General features: G+C 34.8%; 1 protein-coding gene across 3 annotated transcripts in view; it reads right to left on the reverse strand.

Moving 5' to 3' along the window:
- Positions 1-25,874, reverse strand: part of Not1 (CCR4-NOT transcription complex subunit 1) — a 568,860-nt gene that overhangs the window by 439,472 nt on the left and 103,514 nt on the right. For all 3 annotated transcript variants that reach the window (XM_090401629.1, XM_090401630.1, XM_090401628.1), the window contains exon 13: positions 14,325-14,432. In XM_090401629.1, the coding sequence (XP_090257755.1) occupies positions 14,325-14,432 (108 nt within the window). The remainder of the gene's footprint in view (positions 1-14,324; positions 14,433-25,874) is intronic.

Consider the following 25,874-nt stretch of genomic DNA (forward strand, 5'->3'; position numbering starts at 1 on the left):
ATTTTTGATACACATACACCCCCCCCCCTAGTCTAGCCATAAATACTGTTAAGACTTGAACAGTGCATAAACCTTTAATCTATCAGTGAATCATTTACAGCTTTCAGCACATATAAACCACATGTATAACATGCATGTAGCAGTACTCAATGTTCAAAATCTCCCCTCTTTTGCTTTACAGTTGAAGTCTGTAAGGCGACATATCAAGGGCAGCACATACAACATCCAATAGAAATGCTGCCAATGCTGGGGTGTCGTTTCTTGCAGGATACTCTCTCTATCTCCAACCACCATTTGAAGCTCAACAAATTCATGGCGATAGGTGGTCAGGCACATTCGCCTACAGCCACTGTTGCATGGTCCTCACCTCATGTGCAGGGGCTGAATCATGTGGGAAGGTCTGAGGTCTACCATGAAACAAGGTGTTGCTCAAGGGCTGCAAGAAAGGGTTCAAGAGATTTTGAACCCTTTCTTGCAGAACTGTAACTTGGATACCCTGATACGTCACTCCTCCACCAAACCATCACTGACATGGGGTGATGACCTCTCTGAATCCTGCATACTATGGCACATGCTGTGCAACCATTTGGGGCATATACCTGATCATTTTGGCAGTTAAACAACTCTTCATTGGTGAAAAGCTCATCTGTGATGAGGATAATCTCTGTTAGTTTATTTAACAACAATTACAACAACAACAGTACACGAAACAACAATTGTTTCGCGTACTGTGACACATTGTTTTTGTGCTCTTATGATGCTGGATATAATACCAGTGAAATATCAGCTAATAAGTAATAAATATTTATTTTCTTATCATTCTGTGTTGTAATCAATACTGTTAAATAAACTAACACGTAGTGCCAACACATAAGCCTTTCTGTTCATTTCAGGATATCGCTGTGTCTGTTGCTGAATCACCAGAGAAGAGCCTTTGATTTTATCACCCTCTGCTGCATAAGCTGTAATGTTAGGAAGTGTCCAGCAGAACAATAGATTATTCTTATAGATTAGAATAATCTATAAGAATAATCTCTCACCCCAAGTCATCTGTTTGTAAATGTGACATCATTCTCTGCAAAATGTTCATCTCTTGCAACATCACTTTCTGTGTTCTCACAGAATTACAACAGAGACGTGCCTTTGTTGCAACACAGAATCCTAACACAGCATATTCGACCTGTTCTTTGACAGTGAAATGCATCTTAGTATCGTTACAACAGTTAATAGTCTGATATACAAACATCCTACTGATTCCAAGTGTGTTTAAGCATGTTGAAAATAACTGGTGGCTGCATTACAACCTTGTGAAGTGTTATTACAGCTAGACAACTTCTCTCTACTGATAAACATATGAATATTGACTGTGTACAGTGCCACTAACGGAACTGGTCTCGTGTAATTCTGTGGACAGCAAAGGGAGTGTGTGCAGAAGTTGTAACAGTATTTATGGCAAGACTGTGTGTGTGTGTGTGTGTGTGTGTGTGTGTGTGTGTGTGTGTGTGTGTGTGTGTGTGTGTGTGTGTGTTAAAGATACCATTAAATTATATACTTGGTCTTACTCCTTTACTCAAGGAAGCAAAAACAATGTTTTGAGCTCAATAAAGGTCAAAACCAGTCTGGGTAGTGATATGCAGTGGTGCTTCCCACTATGCATAGCATTTTACACATCTGAAAAGAGGTGGGGGGGGAGGCTTTGCATTATGGGATACATACTAAGGCAAGTGATGTGAAGTCATTAACTTCTATACACAAGTAGCTCAGACGTGAATATATTTCACAAGCAAAACATTGTCTTGCTTCCTTGGGTAAACGATTAAAACAAAATATATAATTTATTGGTATCTTTAATGTATAATAAACCAAAGGCAAAAAACTTTCAACACACACCTTCAAAAGGTTTACAGCATGCTATGCTATAAGAACTCTATATAATTAGACTTATATTACTAGCTTCACACCATCAACCTATGTAAAAATATTTGAAATTAGACCTTGTTACACTATGCCTCATACTTTATGCTCTACAGAGGACATTTTATGCTCAGAATTTAATATCAAATCTGCGTTTCTAAAAAACTGTTTCAACCAGTCCTTTCAACAAAGAATTCAACAGTTTTAGGTGCCCAGTCTTTTGTCTAAGGAGGAAATCTCTCAGATCCTTCTTCCTTACATTAAAGGAAGATCTGAACACAATGCTACAGTTCTGAGGCCTCTCAACATTGTAGCATTCTTTCACCTTATCAGGAAGATTTCAATCTTACTTTCTTCACATAAAGACAAGCTTCCTCCATGTAGCTTTCCATAGTGCAAGGGAACTGTCTAACAGATCCCCTGCACTTGTTTGTCTTGTCAAGTAGTAGATCTACTGCTGTCCACCACGAACAATATACATCTGATATCCAGTACCATGAACCTGAGCAATCTGGCTTAGCTGCACACAGCATTTGTACTAAGCACAGAATACCAAAAGATTCTACTAGTTCCTATTTTCCTAAACGGTGTCCAAATGCTAAGGAGAAACTCCATTTTCACTGTGTATGAAAAGATTTTCATGACTACAGATATAAATTTATTGCCAGCATACTAATAAATTTTATTACACAAAAAATATGTTATAAATTTTATACAAATAACTTGCAATACATTTTAGTCAAATGTTACAAATTTCCTAGGGACGTAATTAAGGAATTAATGTACAGTTCTTACAGAAAACTATGTGAGAGACATTTCAGTATGGAATATTTCCATCCCAAACTGCAATGCAGCTCTCACAATGTCATACCATGCTTAGCACCAAGTGATTTAGGGAGTTCTTGATGCAAACTGGCCCACTTCTCCTTCAGAGCAAGGATAAGGCCTTGTTTTCTGGAGGAGAATTTTGAACAGCAATGAGTCTCCCTATTGCATCCCAATGTGTTTTGTGGGGTTGAGATCTGGGGAGAATGATGGCCACCCAATTTGCTTAATTACTATTCTCAGTTTCCAGAAATATCTCTATTGGTCATGTACAATGTGGTGTGGAATTGTCACCCATAAAAATAAATTCTTTGCCATAGTACCACAGAACAATCAAATATGATACTGAAGAACTTTGTTCAATATTGTTCACCAGTCATAGTCCCTTTTTCCAGCACTTGTAGCTAGGTGCATTCATTAAGCATAATGCCTACCTACACCATGATCCCAGCACCACCATATCTATCCCTTTCAAGAACATTCTGATAATGGAGCAGTACCACTTTTGCGCCAGATCAAGTGTCTAAAATTGGATGAAAGACTAAAACGAGCTGTGGATAAAGGGATGCAGACTACAGGTCTGCTTGTTGCAAACATCTAGCACAGTTTGTCGAGATATCCATAGATGTGCTTGAATGGAGTTGACCTGTTGTAGTGCAATATTTAAGCTTTTTTTGTTATAACCAAAAATCTGTCTTCATGCTCCGTGGTTGAGCGAGGCGATCTCGTAGCAATGTCTGGAATACATTCCACTGGTTTGAAACACTGTTTGAAATTTCTCCTTTGAAATTCAAGGAGAACCAGCCTTCCAGTCTGGAACTCGAGGGGTTGGGCGACATAGGCGGAGCCCCCTAGTATTTATATGTACACACACACAAATTTTTTAAATTAATATTAATTAATTAGGAATTTTCGTGCTCAGCTGTCTTACTTATGCTATGATTTTCCTTTTTTAAATGCATCTATTTTTTGTAATTTGATTGTGTTCCATTGTCAAAGATACCTTCAATACTAAGGTGAAAATTTTACATGAAAGTAATTTTCATTCAAGAATTTTTTTTGTCAATCTCAATTTTTTATACACTTACATTTTGATCACCTACATCAATCTACTTTAGTCTTTTTCTGAGCTCTTTTTCCTGCCCTGCTGCAATCTGAGGTTGGAAACACCTGGTTTCCAACATCAGAGTTAAAGTCAGTTTGAATGCTGCCTGGATACTAGCACTTTAATATTTTGGTAATTTCTCTCTTATTCCATATAAATTTAGTCAGATTTGACTTATTCTATTATCTATTTCCATATTTAATTTGTCATTTTTGATAAAATAAAAAATAAAAATAAAATAAAAGTGAATAAATATCTGAAATGTTTTCCTTATTCTTCAGTGAGATTGCAATTAATGTTTACCTTCTTGCTTAATTTCATAGTTGTCTTTTTATTGCCAATTTTCATATTAAGTTTGTACCAATTTATTAAATTTAGCTACAGAGTCCAGAGTTCTTGTAGAGGAATTATTTGAGTATAATATAATCTACAGTAAGATGTGAATTAAATGTTTCAGATTCTAACATCAAGTTTCATTGCTACTTTCTCTCGTAATGCGATTTATCAGATAAATAACAGTAGAGACAGTATGCGCTGTTGCCTTATACTTGACTAACAACTTAAGCATAGGCTATACACATAAATCACAATACACACACACACACTTGAGATAAAAATAAAATAAAATAAAAGCCATCACAGCAACAAACTTGGACTGTTTTAACAGTTCAGGCTTATGATGGATTTTTCTACCTCAAGCATTGATATTTACTGATTGCATTTTTTAAAAAATATTTGCTGTCATTGTTCTGTCACTGCATACCTCATTTGGATTTTTCAAAAGCAATTAGTACAGACATCCAGAATGTCCTTGAATTTTTATGTCATCTTTATCATTTCTGATTACTTTTACAGTACACTTTCCTTCCATTTCTAAGATTCATCTATGCTTCATTGAAAGTGTTCCTTCATTTCTATGCTTCAGAAACTTTACTAATTAGCAACATCTGACAACACAAGTGACAATTCTTCTTATTTAGGTATATCTACCTGAATTAAATTAGACACTCATGTGAGAATATTGCTAAGATTATCTGAATACAGGATGTAGTTTAATGTTAATCTTCTAGATATATGTGTGTTTAATTTCTAATAGAAATAGTGCATAACTTATGGTATTTTTTTGTTGAGCTGGGAAAAGGAATGAGGAAGCAAAGAAACTAAAAATGAACATGACTTGTGGTTATGTTAATGAAATGAGAAAATCCAAGAGCATAACAAGCTGTTAAGGAGACAAGCAGAATGCATTGCAAATTTGCAACCATGTGTACACAAGAGATTTCACGCCTAGAAATGTCATTAGTAATTGTAAATGCAGTGCATAATAAACAAATATTTTACACTTTTAAAATATAGTACTGTAAAGTTCTAAATTGTAGAATGTCTCTGGCCTACATTTGGTACTTGATAAGATGTTCACTTTTTTTTTTTTATTATTAGTGCTATTATTGTTAGCCTTCCAACTTAAGTCCACCTAGGATACTCCTATGAAGTCCAGAAAATAGCCAACTCCTACTAAAGGAAACAATGTGTGCTTTTGAAACTTAAAGCTCTCATTCACATTTTAGTTTCAAGGCAAATAACTTGGTTATAAAACAATAATGGATATTTACTATTATTCTTTCTTTTGATAGTTTTCATGACAAAATGAAACCTTTTAGGCTCTTTTTTTTTTTACATACCTAATTCCTATTTTCTGCTCAGCTTACATATAACAACCAGATGTGTTCAAGTCAATTTTATGTTTAAAAATAGAAAATCAACCATTCAAAGGTTAATCCAACTCAACTACATAGCTCATGACCAACTCTGGGCTGAAATGAAGGGAAGAAAAAAAAAAAATGATAGCAGGTGAACCATTTGCCAAGTGATCACCAATAAGACCAAACTGATATGCACAACATAAAATTCACTTCACACATGGGATGGCTTATACCCACAAAGTTGTAGACTAGTTGTTTAATAGAGACATGAGTGTTAGACATACTATTTTTTTTTAATAAGGGTTTTGCACAAGTAAGAAAAAAACTAAATATAATTTATTACTCCTATATACAGGGTTAGCCTAAAAGAAATAGACAGTTTAAACGCTTTATAAATTGAAATTTGTTTGTTACATCAGAAATATTTGTTGTGTTACAAAAGGGTCACACATAGAACACTTGTAACTTACCCATGTAAACTTCAGGACATACTCTTCAAACCATGTAAGTATTTCAGCCATGCTATTAAAACTCTTCTTCCTGTAAAACTTTGAAAGTGTCTATTTCCTTTAGGCTAACCCTGTATTTCACTCAACATATTGTGAGCTTCTTTCAGGGAGAAGCCAAAAAAACTAATAAGAGCATTTAAAATCTGAATACAAGAACAAGTCATACAACATGTGTAGCTCATGTCTCGGTTGCAGATGTCCAGAAGGAGAAAACACTATTAAAGTTCAGAGACAAGTGAACAGATGTATAATTAATTAATTTCAAAATAATAAATAAATAAAATATAAACAATTAACAGCAATCAGTTCCCAAAAACTTAGAAATAGGTATACAGTCTGTCCGATTAAGATTATGACAGTGGCATAGGGCTTCACATGATTCAAAAAATGAGGGGTATCCATAAATAAATTAAAAAAAAAAAAAAAAAAAAAAAAAAGATTTTTTTTTTAAATTTATTAAAGTTTATAATACCATATTATAATCTCCTTCAAAATAATCTCCAATGTGAGTCAATGCACCTGTCCCAACATTTTTCCCACTGCTGGAAACAGTTCTAGAACTGTTCAACTGGAATACTATTTATGGCTTCCCATGACTTTTCTTTCACTTCATCCAAATCAATGAATCGCTGCCAGTTCGTGTTTTTTTTTTTTATCCATGGGAATAAATAAAAAATAAAAAAAGTCGCATGGAGAGAGAGACTGGGCAAGTAGGAAGGGTGAGGAACAACCACCATGCTGTTTTTAGCCAACTGTTGGGCAGACAAGAATGTGTGGGCTGAAACATTGTTCTGGTGCAGCAAACAATCTCTGCTGCTCCACATTTTTGACCATTTTCATTGCACACTATCACACAGTCTTCTCCAAACGTTAAGATAAAAATGTTGGTTCACTGTCTGTCCAGGGGGAACAAATTCTTTGTGTACAATTCCATTCACATTAAAAAAAAATCAACATTGTCTTCATGTCTGATCGAATTTGAAATGCCTTCTTGGGTCTTGGTGAATTTGCATGTTTTCATTGGCTTGATGCTTGTTTTGTTTCTGGATCATACCCGTAGCATCAAGATTCATCTCTGTTCATAACTTTTGAAAGTTCTGGTCATTAAGAACTTGCTCCCTCAAATCGTAGCAAACATTCACAAGAATTTTTTTATACTCTGTGAGCAAACGAGGCACAAATTTCATGGACACACATTTTCATTTGCAAATCTTCTGCTAAAACTTGCTGGTACGAACTTCATGACAAATTCGTCTCTTCAGAAACTTGCTCAATGATTATTCGACAATCTTCATTGTCGAAATGATGTTTTCATAATTTCTGATTGGTCAAGGTCGGCCAGATCATGGTTGATCTTCAACTGACATGTCCCCATTTTTAAAATGGGAAAACCACTCAAAGACCTTTGTTTTACCTAAAGCACAGTCCTTAAAGGCTTGCCGAAGCACGACAATAGTTTCAGCTGCAGTTTTACCCAAAAGAAAATAAAATTTCACGCACACTCTCTGTTCCTTGTGGTCATCCATCGCAAAATCGCCAAGCTTGCTTCTAAGCACTAACAAAAAAGCAGCAAGAACAACGAACCAGTTCACACAGGATGCCACTTGCCATACTGGTGCAGAAAACTGTCCATTCATGATGCCTAGTGGCATAATCTATAAGTAAAAAATGAGTGCACACCAAGTTCAGATTCCAGTTATTTTTGGGTATCCCATCACAGATGATCAGATATCTTGGCATGGTTCCAGTTAACTCCGTGTCTAGTGTCAATGACACAAAAAGCAAGAGCTGAACATTCAGAATCCAAAAATCTTATATAATCTTGATGTTCTTTGATTCTAATAGTAGCAGAACAGCCAATCAGTCTAAAGTAGCAAAGATGATAAGAACAGAGTATTTGATAAACACTAGGTAATGATAAAGGTGATAAGGTACAGATAATGGACAAAAAAATGGAAACACTGAGCAACTGGATCATGTATTGGTAGTTGCAATGCAGCATCTATGATGCAGTTGATATACAAATGTACTCCTGACATTTCTATGGATGTGTGTATAAAGGCAAATTGAAAGGGAGAGTGATTATTAAAGTCAGGTTGGCAGGTGCATATGTGACCAGAACAGCTGAAATTGCACATGTTCGTCGAGGAACAGTCTCTAATTATGTCAGCATGGCAGTTGACAGGACAAAGATCATCAGCAAAATGCAATAGTGCTTATTGCAAGGGGGGGGGGGGGGGGGCATTCAAGCATTAGTGCACTGTACCACAAAAAAATAGGTGGGCTACTGCCGAGCAATTGTGTGAAAAATTCAACAACAGTGAGAAACCCATTTCAACAAAAACTCTACACTGGGAATTACACAGAGTTGGATATCACGATTGGGTTGCTTTACATAATCCTTTGATCACTTCTTTTCTTTTCTTTTAATGGTATGAAAGAAAATTTAAGGACGCCTGCGAAATCCTGATAAACCACCCAAATATCAACAACAAAGATGGCATGAAAATTCCAAGGATCTGGATGGCCCACATTCAGCCTACGTAATATATAAAATCCAACATACGTCAGGACTCTAGCCAATCTTCAGCTAGTATTAGAAACCATTCCATACCAACTGGCTGGAATGTACAAGTATAATTATGATGTTAATATATGTATATAGATAGATACTTGTTGTTGCGCACAATGTATTTCTACAACCAATAATAGGACTAGCGTTGATGTATAATTTTTTTTTTTTCACCAGAGGTCAGGCCAACAATTGTTGGAGCAGTTGGTCAGTATCTTTAACAAACCAGTTTGATTGTAGTGTAGCTTGTTTTCTGTGTATAGTTGTATGCTCCAGAAGATGACCTTGACATAAAGGTCGAAACGTCGAATGTAGATTTTAGTTATATTAAACTAAAGTTTTTATTCAAACATGGTAGTTTTCTCCATAATTTTCAAAAATGCATTTAATAACTTCTGTCAATGACTGTCATCACGTCCAATTGTGCAAAGATCACAATCAGTGGACAGCACAACAGTGGATGTGATATGGTCTGATAAACAAGCATGTTTATCCTTTTTACTGCAAATGGATGAGTATGTGTGTGTGGTGTCAGCCAAAGGAAGAAAGCAGTGAAAGGTTCTGTTGGCTCTGTAATGGTCTGGGGTGCATTCTCATGGCATGGTTTGGTCCACTTGTTGTAATGGAAAGCAAAGTGGATTCTGCTTATCTTTCAATCATAAGTGATTATCTTCACCCCATGTTGATACACTTTTTCTCCTATGCAGCCAGCCACATTTCAACAGGATAATGCTCCCATTCATTGGGCAAATGTGGTAACAAAGTGGTATATGATGGTGAGGTGTCCTCTCTGTCATGGCCATCTCAATCACCAGACTTAAATACTATAGAACATTTATGGGACATTTTGGAGCGAGCTCTCAGGCAATGTTTCCTACCTCCAAAAAACAAAACAAATTGATCCAGTTTCTGCCAGACAAATGGTGTAAAATTCCTCCTGTTGAGTTCCAAGCACTGACACGCCCGCGGCAAACCAACACCATAATTACTCGAAATGTGCCACTGTTTCTATTTTTTTGGTCCATTATCTGTATCTTTGATAGGTGGTAAGAAAGATGATAACTTCTGGGCTGGTGTACAAATTATATCTGGCGAAGGATTCTTGCTATATGTTCCTTTAAGATAGGATGTGCTGATCCTTTTAACACCAGTTTGATACCTGGAAGAGGAATGATAATTACCAAATATTTTCTGTATGAAGGTCTCACTGTATTCATTAAGTAATAGAATAAGTTTAATTTTATTTAATTCTTCTAATAGAAGAGACTCAGAAGAACAAACTGTGTGGAGAAGGCTTTTGATAATACCTATTTTTTGTGAAGGATGATGCGAGTATATATTGGCCTATAAAGGGTGACCTCCTGTAAACAGAAAATTCTGTATTACCAGTGGAGTTATGATGTATTAAAGTATCTAAAGTTGTTGGTAGATTCTTGTTCAATAGTGAATTTGATGCAAGTATATAAGGAGTTATATTTTATCTAGAAACTGGAGTGGTTCTGTTTCAGATGAGATCAGATTGCAAAGATGTCATCCACAAAATGCAACTAAATTCAAGGTAGAGGAGAAATAGTATTAGAAATCCGATTTTCTAAATGCTCCATAAAATAATCAGCCAAAGTAAGTGATATAGGACTACCCATCGCAGTACATTTGATCTGCTGAAATTATTGATTATACCAAGTGAAATAGTTGGCATTAATAATAAACTTATTACATCAACAGGGAAATATATTTGTAAACAATGTAACTACATCAAAGGAAACCATAATTTCAGACTCTTGATGAAGAAGATCTTCAATTTTTTTTCTTTGAAGTGAAAACTACTTTTATATCAGAGATAGTTTTTAAAGTAAAGTTTTGTAGGAGCCTTGAAAGACATTTTGCCAAATAATAAGTAGCAGATCCAATGCAATCAACTATTGGACATAATGGATAACCATTTGTGTACCTTAGGAAGGCTATAAATACATGGGGTGACAAGCGTGATGAATCCACAACTTTCGAATAGTATTAGTATCTAAGGAATATGTTCAATCTAACAATTTATTCAATTTGTTTAGCTGGCTTTACATAGGATCTCTTTCAATTATACAGGTATCCCTCGATTAACATGGTTAATTAATCACTCGATGTTACCGCGTATATCAAAATCGAGTTAATCAAATCTAATAATCAATGGTAAAAATTACAAATTTGTCCATGATCGATTACTGTATTAATAATTCGTTTTATATGGTACTCTTTTAGGAAAGATAAAAAATGAATGCAAAGTAAATGTTTAATAAATACTTGTACCTACATTAGTTACTGCAATTTTTTTTTATCAAAATAAGTTATCAAGAGTCGTTTGAACAGTTTTAGTTTTTTTTTCTTATCGGCATAAATTCTATGATAACAAGCAAAATGACTCTCCAGACCTCGACAAACAAGCAATAAAACATAAAGAAAAAACACTGCAAATATAACACATGATGGTACAAATTAAGTGGATATTGAATCCAACATTATTTCATAGCCAAATATAGAAACTAGAAGAGTTTTGTGGCAAATATATAGAAACTAAAAGTTTCGGCAGATGCAAGCATAAGCAGCCTTATGGGCAACTCATAGTAAAGGTGGAGTATGCTCCAGATCACTTTCCTTAGTATTTTCCATAAATGTAAAGAACATCTCCTAGAGGACATGTATGATAAATATTGAATCCGACATTATTTCATAGCCGAATATAGAAACTACAAGAGTTTCGTGCCGAATATATAAAAACTAAACGTTTCGGTAGATGCAAGCATAAGCAACCTTATGGGCAACTTGTAGTAAAGGTAGAATAAGGTCCAGATCATTTTCCTTAGTATTTTCCATAAATGTAAAGCATATCTCCTAGAGGACATGTATGATAAATAAGCCTTTGGCTCTCTATTTCAGTAATACATGATGGTTTATTTATTTTCAGTTATAATCTAGAAATTATTGCACAAAGAATAATATATATATATATATATATATACACACACACACACTAACATCGGAGGTCACGGTCTATCTCTCAAATACGATTTACTGTCAAATATCACAAACCTTTACATAACATGTGTTAAACCAATCTGAAAGCAAAAAACAGTGCGGAATATTACTAGTAACATATGAATGTATAGCTACTCATGACCTCCAAGCTATACACTGAATTGTGTAAGAATATTTATATTAAACATTTTGCATATATCTGTCAGATCAGCTGCGAGCTCCACAGGGCTAAAAGCGCGTTAATCAAAACTCTTGCTGCATATATCAAGGGATTGCTGCAATTAATTTTGCCATGTTAAGCAAAACCGCGTTAAGCAAGGGATACCTGTACTATAATTCGATCGATCATGCAGTAAAACATTAAGTTTGCAATTGTAGTCAGTGGTATCTGTGAGTACAGTTGCATTTCCTTTGTCATATTTAGTTATTACAATGTTATTATTTTGGCATAAAGAATGGAGAGCTTGTAATTCAGGCAAAGAAATATTCAGAGGAGGTTTAGCTTTATATGAAATCTGTGCAATCTCAATATATAGGAGCAATAAATTATATTTAGTTTTTGTTACTGCCAAATCTGAACCTACTGACAATACAATTAATTCATTATTTGTAAAGGGACAGTTAGTTAAATTTTATAACCCACACCTTCATGGGCAGAGATTAGTGGTTGCTGAATGAACCAATGGTTTCTTTGTTCTAATAATTCAAACTTGCATATCAACTTCTCTTTATAGTTTAAGTGAGCACATCTGGATGAGAAAAGAAATTCTACTGATTAAGTTAAAATGTTCAGGACTAAGATTATTCTGTAGCATAGTTTGAATTTTAGAAATTTTATTGTTATTAGAAAAAGAAGAGCTTTATACCATAACGTATCCTTTCAGACAATAGTGTGTTGCTAGCCCTTTGATAAATATTATTAGCAGAATAAGATTTAATAATCGAGGTGCTTAAGGGTCAAAGTTGTATAACTGAGAGGAGGCCTCCACATAGCCTTTAAAGGAATGCGGAGAACCGACCAGGGCTTCTGACCTAATGTCCAATCCTCACCTTCTCGTGGTACACCCTGTTGGGTATCTACCTGGATACTGAACGAACGAGGATGGGCTGGCAATTTGGGATTTAGTTGACCAAATTGTATTCTTATTGGCTTAAACCAATATACAGATTGAATCAATGACAATATCATATTAAAAACGAGGATATTAGGAAAGAACTAGACATTGTCGGCATCCAGGAATGCGTTAGCAGAGCTAATCTCAGGTGGTATGGTCATTTAAACAGAATGGGCGAGGAAAGATTAGCAAAACAAGTGTTCTCTGCCAGGTTGGCAGGAAAACAACCCAGAAGAAGACCAAGATATAGGTGGATTGATATGGTACAAAGTGCCTTAGATGACAGAAATATAAGATCTGATAATGTTGGAGTCTTGACAAGTAATAGACTGATTTGGAGGAAAATTGTAGATAGGAAGTTAGTAATGATGTAAATTTTTCATGTAGTACTATCATATCCTGTACATCCCTTGAGGATACATGTCAGGAATTTGATGATTTAATAATCTCCATTTTGATAATTTTTTTTATTTAATTAATTTATTATTTTTAAATGAATTAATTATATATCTGCTCCCATGTCTCTGAACTTTAATAGTGTTTCTTCTTACTGAGATATGCATACTGTATGACTCATTCTTGTATTCAGAATTTAAATGTTGTTACATTTAAATTGTTTTGCTATCTTCTCCCTGAAAGAAGCCCATGATATACTAAACGAAATATATAGGAGTAATAAATTATATTTAGTTTGTCTTTCATGTGTGAAGCCGTTAATTCAAAAATTATAAAAGTTGTAAATCTATTGTATATTAGTACTATGATTGGCTAAGGGTTAACTAAAAATAAATAAATAAATAATAATAATAATAATAAAAACTTGCTCTAGAACCCTGATCATGGATATTTTTTTCCAAACCCCCAAATAAGTAATGGTGGCCTCATAATAGAGCAAAAATCATCTACCAGTTAGAGCAATGATTTTCAACCTTTTTCATAACACAGCACACCTAGACTAATTATTAAAATTCTGCAGCACACCAAAAATGTATTCTTTTAATTTTTTTGATGATCTGGCAAAAAATAGGCATAATTTTGATTGATTTACACACACGAGAACATGGTAGACCAGGCACTAATAAATAAACGTGCAAATTACGACATTATTTCTTTCAATTAATTTGTTTTCATAAATCTCGCAGCACACTTGAAGACCTCTCATGGCACACCGGTTGAAAATCACTGGGTTAGAGACATTCAAAAACATCCATGTCAAAATGGCATTCTTAATGTCCAAAACAATGCTTCTATTCAAAATGTAATAAATCTTGAAGGATGCTAGTCAGAAAACTCTTACATTCATGCAAATTTTTGAAAAATGTCTTGGGTACAACAAACGTATGCCTGATAACGTTTTATACAATTCACATGATAGTTCCTTCATAGTATACCAGAAAATTTGTGAGAAAATGTGCAATTTGGTAAATGTTGAGAAAAAGCATTAATTCCATGTATCACAACCTAGAGAGAGTAAGAGGCAAATTGAAGTTAGTCACACAGAATAATTTATAAGGAATATTCTATTTAAATAATCTAAATAATAGAAATTTTTCTTACCTGAGTATGCCAAGCATAATGAAGTACAATAGCAGAATTAGGATGATTACCAAGAAAAACTGGTAATAATGATGTCAAAAGTTCTTGTCGAAGCATATACATAGGTCCCTGAATTAAAAAGAATTACTCAAGTTTTAGTGTTGGATATTTCATTGTTAGATATGTAAAACTAAATGAATTATATTAAAACTACACTTTGTGAAACAATCAACTCTTGCTACAGCAAGCCAAGAAAAGGATCTAGAGCAAAGTGTGGTATTCTCTGAAATAATTTTAAGAGCAAATGTTTTTAAAATAACAGTTTGCCCAGGATTTAAGTTATCTGTTACAGAAATATATATATATATATATATCTTGCTATACCAGAATTTATTATAATGAGAGTTGAGTAACATGTAACAAGTTATTTTATAATTGCAGCAGTTAATTCTACATAGATTACTCTGAAAATATGATCAGTGGTTCTGAGACACCTGTTTAAAACTTAGATACTGGGCTATGAAGCAGATATGATAATATCTGTATCATAATATCAATATATATGTATAAAACACTCTAACTTGAACTTGCAAAAAAAAAAGTAAAAACAACTAAAATATGAAAACTGCATTACCAATTTCCAAATAAAATACTATAAAACATGGATATTATTTCTGGGAAAACTCCCATGTTACTCCTCTTAAACTATTATATTTACGGCTATTTTGCCTGCTTCTTTTTAGGAGTGCCCCTGTTTTAAATGTCATTGGCTTCTTAAAGCCATTAAACTCACGGATTCTTAGGGCATTGTAGATGTATATTTACCAATAAATATATGTAGCATAAAGGAAGAGAAATTTACACATACCTTTTTCTGGGTGTTGTTTCTTTTTCTTCTTTCTGCGATGTCCAAACTACTGTGTGTGTGTGTGTGGGGAGGGGGGGTTAGGCAATGTGGGAGAATTAAATAGAAATGGAAAAAACCCGGGTTTTTTTTTTGAATAATATATATATATATATATATATATATATATATATATATTATATTATAAGGGATGGGCGGAGCGTTTTTTGATATTTATATAGGGTGGGAAAGGGGTGAAGGGGGTTGACGGGGTGCGGTCCATTTCGACTATGCTTGGTCGTTGCCTGAATCCATAGACTTCCTCCATGTGTTCAGGCGACAACCAAGCATAGTCGAAACGGACCACACCCCTTCAACCCCCTTCCCCCCCTCTAAAAATCGGTTGCTGTTTTCAACCCCTTCACCTCTTTCCCACCCTATATAAATACCAAAAAACGCTCTGCAAATACCTAATAATATAATACATATGTATATATATGTATATATATATATATATATATATATATATATATATTATTCAAAAAAAACCCAGGTATTTTCCATTTCTATTTAATTCTCCCACATTGCCTACCCCCACCCCCTCTACACACACACACACACACACACACACACAGTAGTTTGGACATTGCAGAAAGAAGAAAAAGCCACAACACCGAGAAAAAGGTATGTGTAAATTTCTCTTCCTTTATGCTACATATATTTATTGGTAAATATACATCTACAATGCCCTAAGAATCTGTGAGTAAAAAAGCCAATGACATTTAAACAGGGGCACTCCTAAACAAGCAGGCAAAATAGCCGTAAATATAATACTATAAGACATAATGAATAACACAAGAGCAGGCTAAATAAGGGACAGAGGTGAGAAGAGATAAGTTGGGATAATGTTTGCAAAATCATAACACTGCATAATAATTACATAACTGTATATACCAATAAAGAAAAATCCATTTCTGATGGATGAGTTTTTTAAGGTAGAATTTAATGCTCATAATCTTAACAAGAACTGCTATGTTTATGATAAAAAGGTGAATTACATAAGGTCTTCTCATATAAACAACTAATTATGAGCAATTAATTTTGCTTCATTATCCTGATGATTAAAGATTCACAGTTAAATTGCCAAGAGTATTAAATTAGTATTCCCTGTAACAGAATAATATTTAATAAAGAAATACATAATTCTGTAGAAAGGCTTATACGTTGGTTGCACATGATTACTAAATAGCTTCAGGAATTCATAACGTATACTGGAATATAAATTAAAATAAATTTTAATATATACTTACTATATTTCGGCAACACCACGTTGCCATCTTCACGGGAACATAGCATAAAGACGTGCACGCAGGCACTAAAAACACAAATGAGGTCGAAGAGAGAAAACTACTGTTTTTCCTAAAGTTCTGATGGTTCCCCCTAGCGGGCTACATTAGGTATTCTTGGCTGTTGGGCTGAAGTTCTCATGAAGTACGTCTCCCAAATTTGGGACAGTCTCATGCATCCAAATTTGTTGAGGTTTGGAATGTACCTAAGAGCTGAGGCTGATTCCATGAATAGTCTTTCATATTTGAACTTGCTGTGATGTATTACTGTAGCTTTCTTCCACCTTATTCTGTGGCGAGTATCCAGAGCATGGTCTGCAAGCCTATAGTGGCTGTACTGGTGAAATCAGATGTAGTCCTTGTGTTCTGAGATTCTGATATTTGCTGTCCTGCCTGTTTGGCCAAAGTAGGACAGCTTATAGCTGCAAGGGACCTGGTATACACCAGGTAGGTCTAGGGGAGGTGGATGGTCTTCAGTAGAGCGGATAAGGGATGCCAATTTGCTATAAGGTCTGTTACAAGAGGTCAGGTCATGTTTATTTAGGATTTTGGTAATTTTTTCCGAGGTGCCCCAGATGTAGGGAATGGTGATGGATTTAGAGCAGCGATTTTCAACCGGTGTGCTGCGAGAGATCTTCAGGTGTGCTGCAAGATTTATGAAAATAAATTAATTGAAAGAAATAATGTTGTAATTTGCGCATTTATTTATTAGTGTCTGGTCTTCCATCTTCTTGTATGTGTAAATCAATCAAAATTATGCCTATTTTTTGCCAGATCATCAAAAAAATTAAAAGAATATATTTTTAGTGTGCTGTATTATGAAAAAGGTTGAAAATCACTGATTTAGAGTAATCTTTATTGTGAGAGGGGGTACTGGTTTTAGTATTTTTTGGATTTTTTCAGGGTTGTAGCCATTGGCTGAGAAAGTGTTAAGGATGTGATTTAGTTCAGTTGCATTGTCATTTGAACAGATGATACAACAGGGCTAAACTAATCTGTTCAAATGACAATGCCTTAACCACTGAACTAAATCACACCCTTAACACTTTCTCAGCCAATGGCTACAACCCCCAAAAAATGCTAAAACCAGTAAACTACAACACTCTTCCCCCTCCCCCTTCACAATAAAAATTACTATAAATCCATTACCATTCCCAAAATCGGGACACCTCGGAAAAAATTACCAAAATCCTAAAAAAAAACATGACTTGACCTCTTGTTACAGACCTTATAGAAAATTGGCATCCCTTATCCACTCTACGAATCAGCCTCATCCCTAAGAAACATGCCAAACCTCAACAAATTTGGATGCATGAGACTGTCCCAAATTTGGGAGACGTACATCACGAGAACTTCAGTCCAACAGCCAAAAATACGTAATATAGCCCGCTAGGGGACACCATCAGAACTTTAGGAAAAACAGTAGTTTCCTCTCTTCGACCTCATTTGCTGTTTTTAGTGCTTGGATGCACGTGTCTTTATCTTATGTTCCCATGAAGATGGCAACATGACGTTGCCGGAATATAGGAAGTATATATTAAAGTTTATTTTAATTTATATTCCAGTATACGTTGTGAATTCCTTAAGTTATTTAGTAAAGAAATACATAGTATTATTTACCAATGATATATATTAATCTGTTCAATTTTTGAAAAAATCATTACCTGCACTAACAACCCATGATAAAATCATGATTAATGTATTAATTAAAATATGCTATTTCACCTATTTCATTTGGGAAGATTACATTTGATTTTTCATTTTAGTGTATAAAAATCAGTTTAGCAAAATATTGGTGAAATGCTTTATATATATATATATACACACACACATATATATATACACACACACTCACACACAGTCCTTTTTTTTTGTAAAAAATAAAAAAAAAAATTGGTGCCAGGACTCATTCTTTGCTAGCAGGAAAAATTGAAGATTTAAAGGATATGAAAAGAAAACTAAAAAAAGCATTTGTCTATATTGTTACTTCATACTGTGGTAACATTTTATTTCTTTTGCCAAAATAGGCAACTTCACTGTTTGCTCATTCCGTAGAAATCTTCATGCATCTTTTCCTCTCAAAGAGTTCTTTCCATTTGTTGGCATAATGCCCATACAAGCAGGTCGTAACTCACTAAGCAACTAAGGCAATGCCTAAAAGCAGGTTCAGGAAGCTGCAAAATCCAGCAAAATTGTATGTCAACAATTAAAAAACACTTTTAAAAAAAAATTACATATTGTCTTGAATGTAAGGGTGGCATATACCCAAATGATGGTCCTACATCCGAGTCTCTTATTTTGATAATTTAGAAGTTATGCTTCAACGCAGAAGTCATTTTTTGATCAACAATCCAGCAACTTAGCCAGTTATTCCTTCTGTCAGATGCTGATATGAACAAAAACAGTCTTTGACATAGTCTCTGTAGTTAACTATGTGCACATATTTCCTGTTGTTTTTAATTTCTTAACTGTGGAAGGGAAAAAGAAACCTTTTCATTTTTAACTTTTGGGGTTAAAGACTTCTTTTTTTTTTTTTGTATTACTTCATAGATGAACACAACATCAAAAATCGGATATAGCTAGTGGTGAGCTATGGAAATTTTAACAAAGAGCTTGCATCATCAAGCAAAAAAAAGCCATATAGCTTTCATTAATACAGCATGTGTACAAATACCAATCGAAAAGTATGAGGGGGCAATCAACCTGTAAAGGCTATCATTTTTAAAAACAAACATTTCATGATCTAAACATGAAATATTTGCACACAATCATCTGTGTTAATTTATCTTACATAAGAAAAACATTTTTTAACTATCAAAATATTACAATAATATAACAACAAAGAATAAAACCTTTTACAATCGCACATATGCAATAATCCGCATTTTTTTTTTATAAACAAAATAATTTTGTTTTGTTTGCGATAGAAGTTTTTATGACAAACAATCTATAAATAAAAAAATTAATAAATAATATTATCTAAACACAATATTGAAATACACTATATTTCTCTTTTGTTTTTATACTTCAAGTGATAATCAATGGTACCAATCAAGGGGCATTATTTTATAGTCCTATTGATTTATATGTGATTACCAAAAGTGAATTCTTATTTGTAAAATGGTAGTAACAGTACTATAATATTTTATTTAATAAAATCACTTTGTTAGGTTACCATATGAGTTTGTCGCTTAATATATTTAAAAAAAATTGTTTGTTTGCTTTTTTTGAAAAAATAAAGTAAACAAGAAGAACAAGGGGTTAGCAAATTTGAGAAAAATTTTACAAAGGGCTCGCATGAGCCCCTTATAGCTCACCACTGGATATAGCCTAGTAAAATGATTTGCTTAACACATTCATGAAGGCAAGAGATAAATCAACCCATGTTCTACCAGACCTTCATATGGGACAGGAGAATTTGTCCAGTGCTTTCTGTGTGCATATATCTGGTATATGTTGGTAGTTTAGTACTAGAAAGAAAATGACCCTTCACAAGTGGCTTGGGACAAAAAACACTAGCTTCATTCACAGCCTACACAGTTGCCAACATCTTGTAAAATTACAATTAAATGGGCAAGGTCTGGATTCAACAAGGATCTAGAATAGAAAACTCACTGCTTATACTACCAGAAGTCGCTCTTTCTGTTCCATTGCCAAAGCCAGCGGGCTCAAGTTTTGTCCAACTGTTCTTCCTCCTCTATCTCATCCTAACAGTAGCACTGCAACATCACCTAAAGACAAGCTGATGTTTTTACTTTGTTCTTTCTTCCAACTCCGGCACAGATGACCATAGCAAATTACTTCCTTCCTTGCCTAGAATATTGCATCTCATGCTTCCTGTGGCCTTCCACAAGAAGACATCAGAAGAATCTTGAATCTTCTGATGAATTTGTAGTTTAGATACTACAAAGGCAGCCAATCCTGGTGGAATTCCACCCATTGTGCTCAAGAGATGTGCTCCTGAACTAACACCTATTCACTAAACTGTACTCAGCTGGCATACACCCTTCAGCATGGATGAAAGCTCATATACAACCAGTTCCCAAAAAAAAAAAGGTAATAAATGTTTACCATCAAGCTATCAACCCTAATGCACTCACATCAATTTTCTCTCTGAAGTGATGGAGAAGGTTATCAACAGTCAACTTCTTCAACACCTTGAGAACTGCTATATGATTAGTGACCACCAGTATGGATTTCGGCACTCCAGATCCACAAGAGATCTGGTCCACATCACTCACATTTGGACCCATTCCAAGGAAGTGTTTGGAGAAATGTGCTGTTGCTCTTGACATCTCCAAGTCTTTTGATAGGGTAAGGCATTGAGGGCTTTTCAACAAGTTACCAATATCTGGACTACCTTCCTCCTTGTATAAATGGATAGCCAATTTTCTCTCAGATCAATCCCTACGTAATGGTGGATGGTGTTCTCTCCTCAGACTTTCCTGTTAATGACAGTGTCCTTGAGGGCTTTGTCATTTCACCCACCCTTTTTCTGATTTATATAAATGACTTGCTCTCATTGACTGCAAATTCTATTTATAGTTTTGCTAATGATAGTATACTTCAGTTGTCCTACTCATATGAAAAGCCATGAAGTACTCAAACATCTGAAGTTTCAAGATTATCTATAATAAGCACCCTTAATGCTGATCTCCACAGTATTCTTGATTAAGGTGAAAACATCCTAGTCAACTTCAATGTTTCCATTGAAGTTGACTTGGATGGCATCATATCACTTCTTTAGCATCAACAGTTTCCCAAAAACTTGGCATCTTTTTCCAGTCAGGATGGTACTTCACTACCAAACAGTTATGTACTCTGTACAAATCCCAAACCCAACCAATATTGGAATACTGCTCTTATGTATGGGGTGGTGCACCTAAACACCTCCCCTAAAAATTCTTGATGCTGTTTAGAAAAGGGCAGTCTGGCTGATAAATGACAATTCTCTTGCTTGGGTTCTTGCAGAACTAGCATCTATTATGCCTCGCATTTCTGCCAAACTTATAGAACTCTTGCTACAACTACTGAACATCCTTTTACAGTCAAACTGCATACTCATTAAACCTGCTACTCCCAGTTTTCTTTCATTCATTTCACCTCAATCTGTGGAACAGTCTTCCTCATGTAGCATTTCCAAAGGACTATAATCTTTAACATTTTAAGAAGAATATCAAAAGATTACTCTATTCCTGATCCTGTCTTCACACAGCATCTGTCAGCTATAAAAATGTTTGCATGAAAGTAATGCAAATTATGAAATTAATTACAGTAAATGTCTTAACAATAGGCATAGTAAAAATGTGAATTTCATTTAACGACTAAGCTTATTTGAACACAAGGTAAACGTTTAAAAAAAAAATTAGTGAATATTACAAATATTCTAATTATTCTGTATGTCATTGTTTAATAGAATTTGGGGGAGTGGTATGCCATACTACCGCCCCCCCAAAAAAGTACTGTATATACATAAATCTCCCCCCCCCCCCACCACCACCACCACCACACACATCAATTTGGATGCATGAGACTGCAGGAGAACTTCAGCCCAAAGGCCAAGAACACTTAATATAGCCCGCTAGGGGGCACCATCAGGACTTTAGGAAAACGGTAGGTTCCTCGCTTCGTTTCTCATTTGCTGTTGGGTAGTACTTGCGTGCGTGTGTCTTTATCTTAAGTTCCCATGAAGATGGCAACGTGACATTGACGAAATATTGGAAAGTATATATTAAAGTTTGATTTAATTTATATTTCTAGTGTATGCTGTCAATTCCTTAAGTATTTAATAATCATGTTTAACCAGCGTATAAGCCTTTCTACAACAAGGACCAGTAAAATGTCTAAAACAATTCTACGGAACTTACAGAGGCATAGCTGGGGGGGGGGGGGGGGAAGCGATCCAGCCCAGGCGGCACTTTTTTGGCATTTTTATAGACAGTATGGAAAGATTTCTTGCCATACTGTCTATAAAACAGCAACTGAATGATGAAATAAACTTTTATAATATCATCGACGATTTCACGAACAGAAAAGAAAAAAAATACCATTTTAGAATGTTGGAATTAAAGTTTTAACTTAAAATTAAAGAATGTTGGAATTAAAGTGAGAACAGGAATCAAACCTTGGAGATTCAGTGGCAAACTCTGAAGAAAATTGATTGATTCTTCCAGAGAAGCATATGGTGAGGTTGTCTGTAAGGATAAAAAAAATCAGAACTCCCTGGTGGACACAGGAAGTTAAAGAGGCAGTGAAGGAAAAGAAGAAAGCATATCAAAAGCACAAATTCACATGGAGAGAAGAGGCAAGGAATAAGAAAAGTCTCATTGACTATGTTATTGTTGATAGTGATGTTTTCTCCCTGGTGCAGGACACCAGAGTGTACAGAGGATTTGAAATTGGAAGTGATCACTATTTAGTCTTGAGCAGGATAAAATTGAATTTCATATTGAAAAGAATAACATGTAAGAAAGTTTTAAAGCGAATAAAAGTTGAGCAGCTCTCAGATGTGAGCTGTAGACTAAAATACACAAAGATTATTGAAGAAAAAATGGAAGAGTTTGAGAACAGGAATCAAACCTTGGAGATTCAGTGGCAAACTCTGAAGAAAACATTGATTGATTCTGCCAGAGAGGCATGTAGTGAGGTTGTCTGTAAGGATAAAAAAATCAGAACTCCCTGGTGGACATAGGAAGTTAAAGAGGCAGTGAAGGAAAAGAAGAAAGCATATCAAAAGTTCCTGGCAAATAAGTCAGCTTGTGCTCTTAGAGAATATAGAGACAAATGCAAGAATGCTAAACACTGTGTAAAACTAGCTAAACAAAAGTCATGGGAGGACTTTGGCAAGAATATAGAAAATAAATATCAAGAAGGTGGCAAAATATTCTGGAGGTTGTTGAAGAAGCTTAAGAATGGAGGAAAGAGTGCTGTAAAAGGAATTAGAGATGATAAAGATGACATGAAAACGGGAGAAAAAGATATCCTTGAAGTATGGAGTAATTACTTTGAAAAACTGCTAAATGAAACAAGCAGTAATGACAGCACAGTGGTAAAAAACACTGACCAGGCATGCAGTCAGGAATACATATCCATACTTGAAGTAGAAAAAGCCATCAAAGGCTTGAAATGTGGAAAGGCAGCAGGAGTAGATGATATTCGACCAGAAATGCTGAAGTATGGTGGTATAAGAGTCTTACAGTGGCTGCACTGCATAGTTCAGAAAGCCTGGACAGGGGGACGAATTCCCGATGATTGGAGTAGAGCTCTCATAGTACCCATATATAAAAAGGGAAATAAAACTACATGTGAGAATTACAGAGGCATTTCCCTACTGAGTGTTCCTGGCAAGATCTATGCAAGTATACTTGAGAAACGGTTGAGAAGAATTGTGGAAGAAAAGCTTGGTGAACAACAAGCTGGATTCAGGCCAAATAGAGGCTGTCAGGATCAGATCTTCACTTTACGACAAATAGTCGAGAAAGCATGGGAATATAACAACGATCTGTATTTAAGTTTTGTCGATTTGGAAAAGGCATATGACAAGGTGCCAAGAGAGAAGTTATTCAATACACTGCAGTTATATGGTGTCAATGGGGCATTATATCAAGCAATACTTAGTCTTTATTTGAGTTGTAAGTCAGCAGTTAGAATTGAAGTACAGGAAGATGGTTTAATGTTAAATCTGGTGTGAGACAAGGATGTACATTATCCCCTCTGTTATTCATTATCTATATGGATCACATTATGAAGTGGTATTAAATATGATATCAAAATTGGAGATGTTAATGTCAGCTCTTTGCTTTATGCAGACGATGTTATACTTCTAAATAAATCTGCTACAAGTCTGCAGGATTCTCTGACTAAATTGAATAGCTGTTGTAATAGATATGGTATGAAGGTCAGCAATAAAAAGACAAAGACAATGAAAATAGGCAGAAGGCAGAATCATTGAAAATGTCAACTGTGTTGTGAATGGAGAACCTGTGGAACAAGTAAAACATTTCAGCTATTTAGGCACGATTTTTACTGAAGATGGTAAATTAAATATAGAAATAGACAACAGAATCAGCAAAGCTGGTATGGTAGGAAGTCAATTGAATAAATTCATATGGAATAAGAGAGAAATTAGTCGGAACACTAAATTAGCTGTATACAAGACAGTGTTCACACCAGTTTTAACTTATGGATCTGAGAGCTGGGTCAGAAGTAAAACACTTGACCAAAGACTAGAGACCACAGATATGAGAGTCCTGAGAAAGATTATAGGCATGAACAGATGGCATCAATGGCAATATCATATTAAAAACGAGGATATTAGGAAAGAACTTGACATTGTCAGCATCCAGGAATGCGTTAGCAGAGCTAATCTCAGATGGTATGGTCACTTAAACAGAATGGGCGAGGAAAGATTAGCAAAACAAGTGTTCTCTGCTAGGTTGGCAGCGAAATGACCCAGAGGAAGACCAAGATATAGGTGGATTGATACGGTACAAAGTGCTTTAGACGATAGAAATATAAGATCTGATGATGTTAGAGTTTTGACAAGTAACAGACTGATTTGGAGGAAAATTGTAGATAGGAAATTAAAAATGATGTAATTTTTTTTGTGTAGTACTATCATATCCTGTATACCCCTTGAGGGTACATGGCAGGAATTTGATGATGATGATGATGATGGAATTAAAGTTTTACTTCAAAAATAAATATAGTGTTTTTAATTTATTTCCCTGTACATTGTTTTGACCTTTTGAAATTTTTTTAAATACCTAAGTAGGAATTACCAACATTTCTGAAAAACTGTGCCATTTATAACATAATAAATCTAAAAGCATGTTTTGAATACATATGGAAACATAGTTAATTAAACTGGAAGTAAACGATTAAAAGTGTATCATCATTGAACAAAGGTTTAATTTTTATTAAACAAATAAATAATATGATCTAATTATGTTACTACTTACTTTTAATGAGATGGTTGAGCTTCTCGGCCCTTGCAAGATTTGCTGGATATCTGGCTCAATATTGGTCAAATTCAGTCGAAGATCGGCGCGCACACACACACTAAGACGATTTCTGTATTTTGTTTTTATTTGAAGGAGCAATGAAAATCTTTTCTCACAAAGATAGGTTGTAGAAAACTGCATGATTATTTTCAATGCTTCTTCAGATAATTCGGGAAATTCACTTCTCACTGAAGGCCAATTCAGAATCAAACTGAACCAAGATCACAGAATTGCATTTTAAGTCCACTGTCACTTGGAAACTCAATTAACTGTTCTTTTTTCGATAACAAAAGGTCGTTCTCATGACTGCAAGCCTGAAATGGATCTCAAAACCCACAGAAATTTCTTATAAAAGTTATTTGGAAAATGTTTCAAAATT

The sequence above is a fragment of the Typopeltis vanoorti genome, chromosome 12, assembly GCF_054136105.1.
Source record: "Typopeltis vanoorti isolate ZY-2024b chromosome 12, IOZ_Tvanoo_1.0, whole genome shotgun sequence".
NCBI lineage: Eukaryota > Metazoa > Arthropoda > Arachnida > Uropygi > Thelyphonidae > Typopeltis > Typopeltis vanoorti.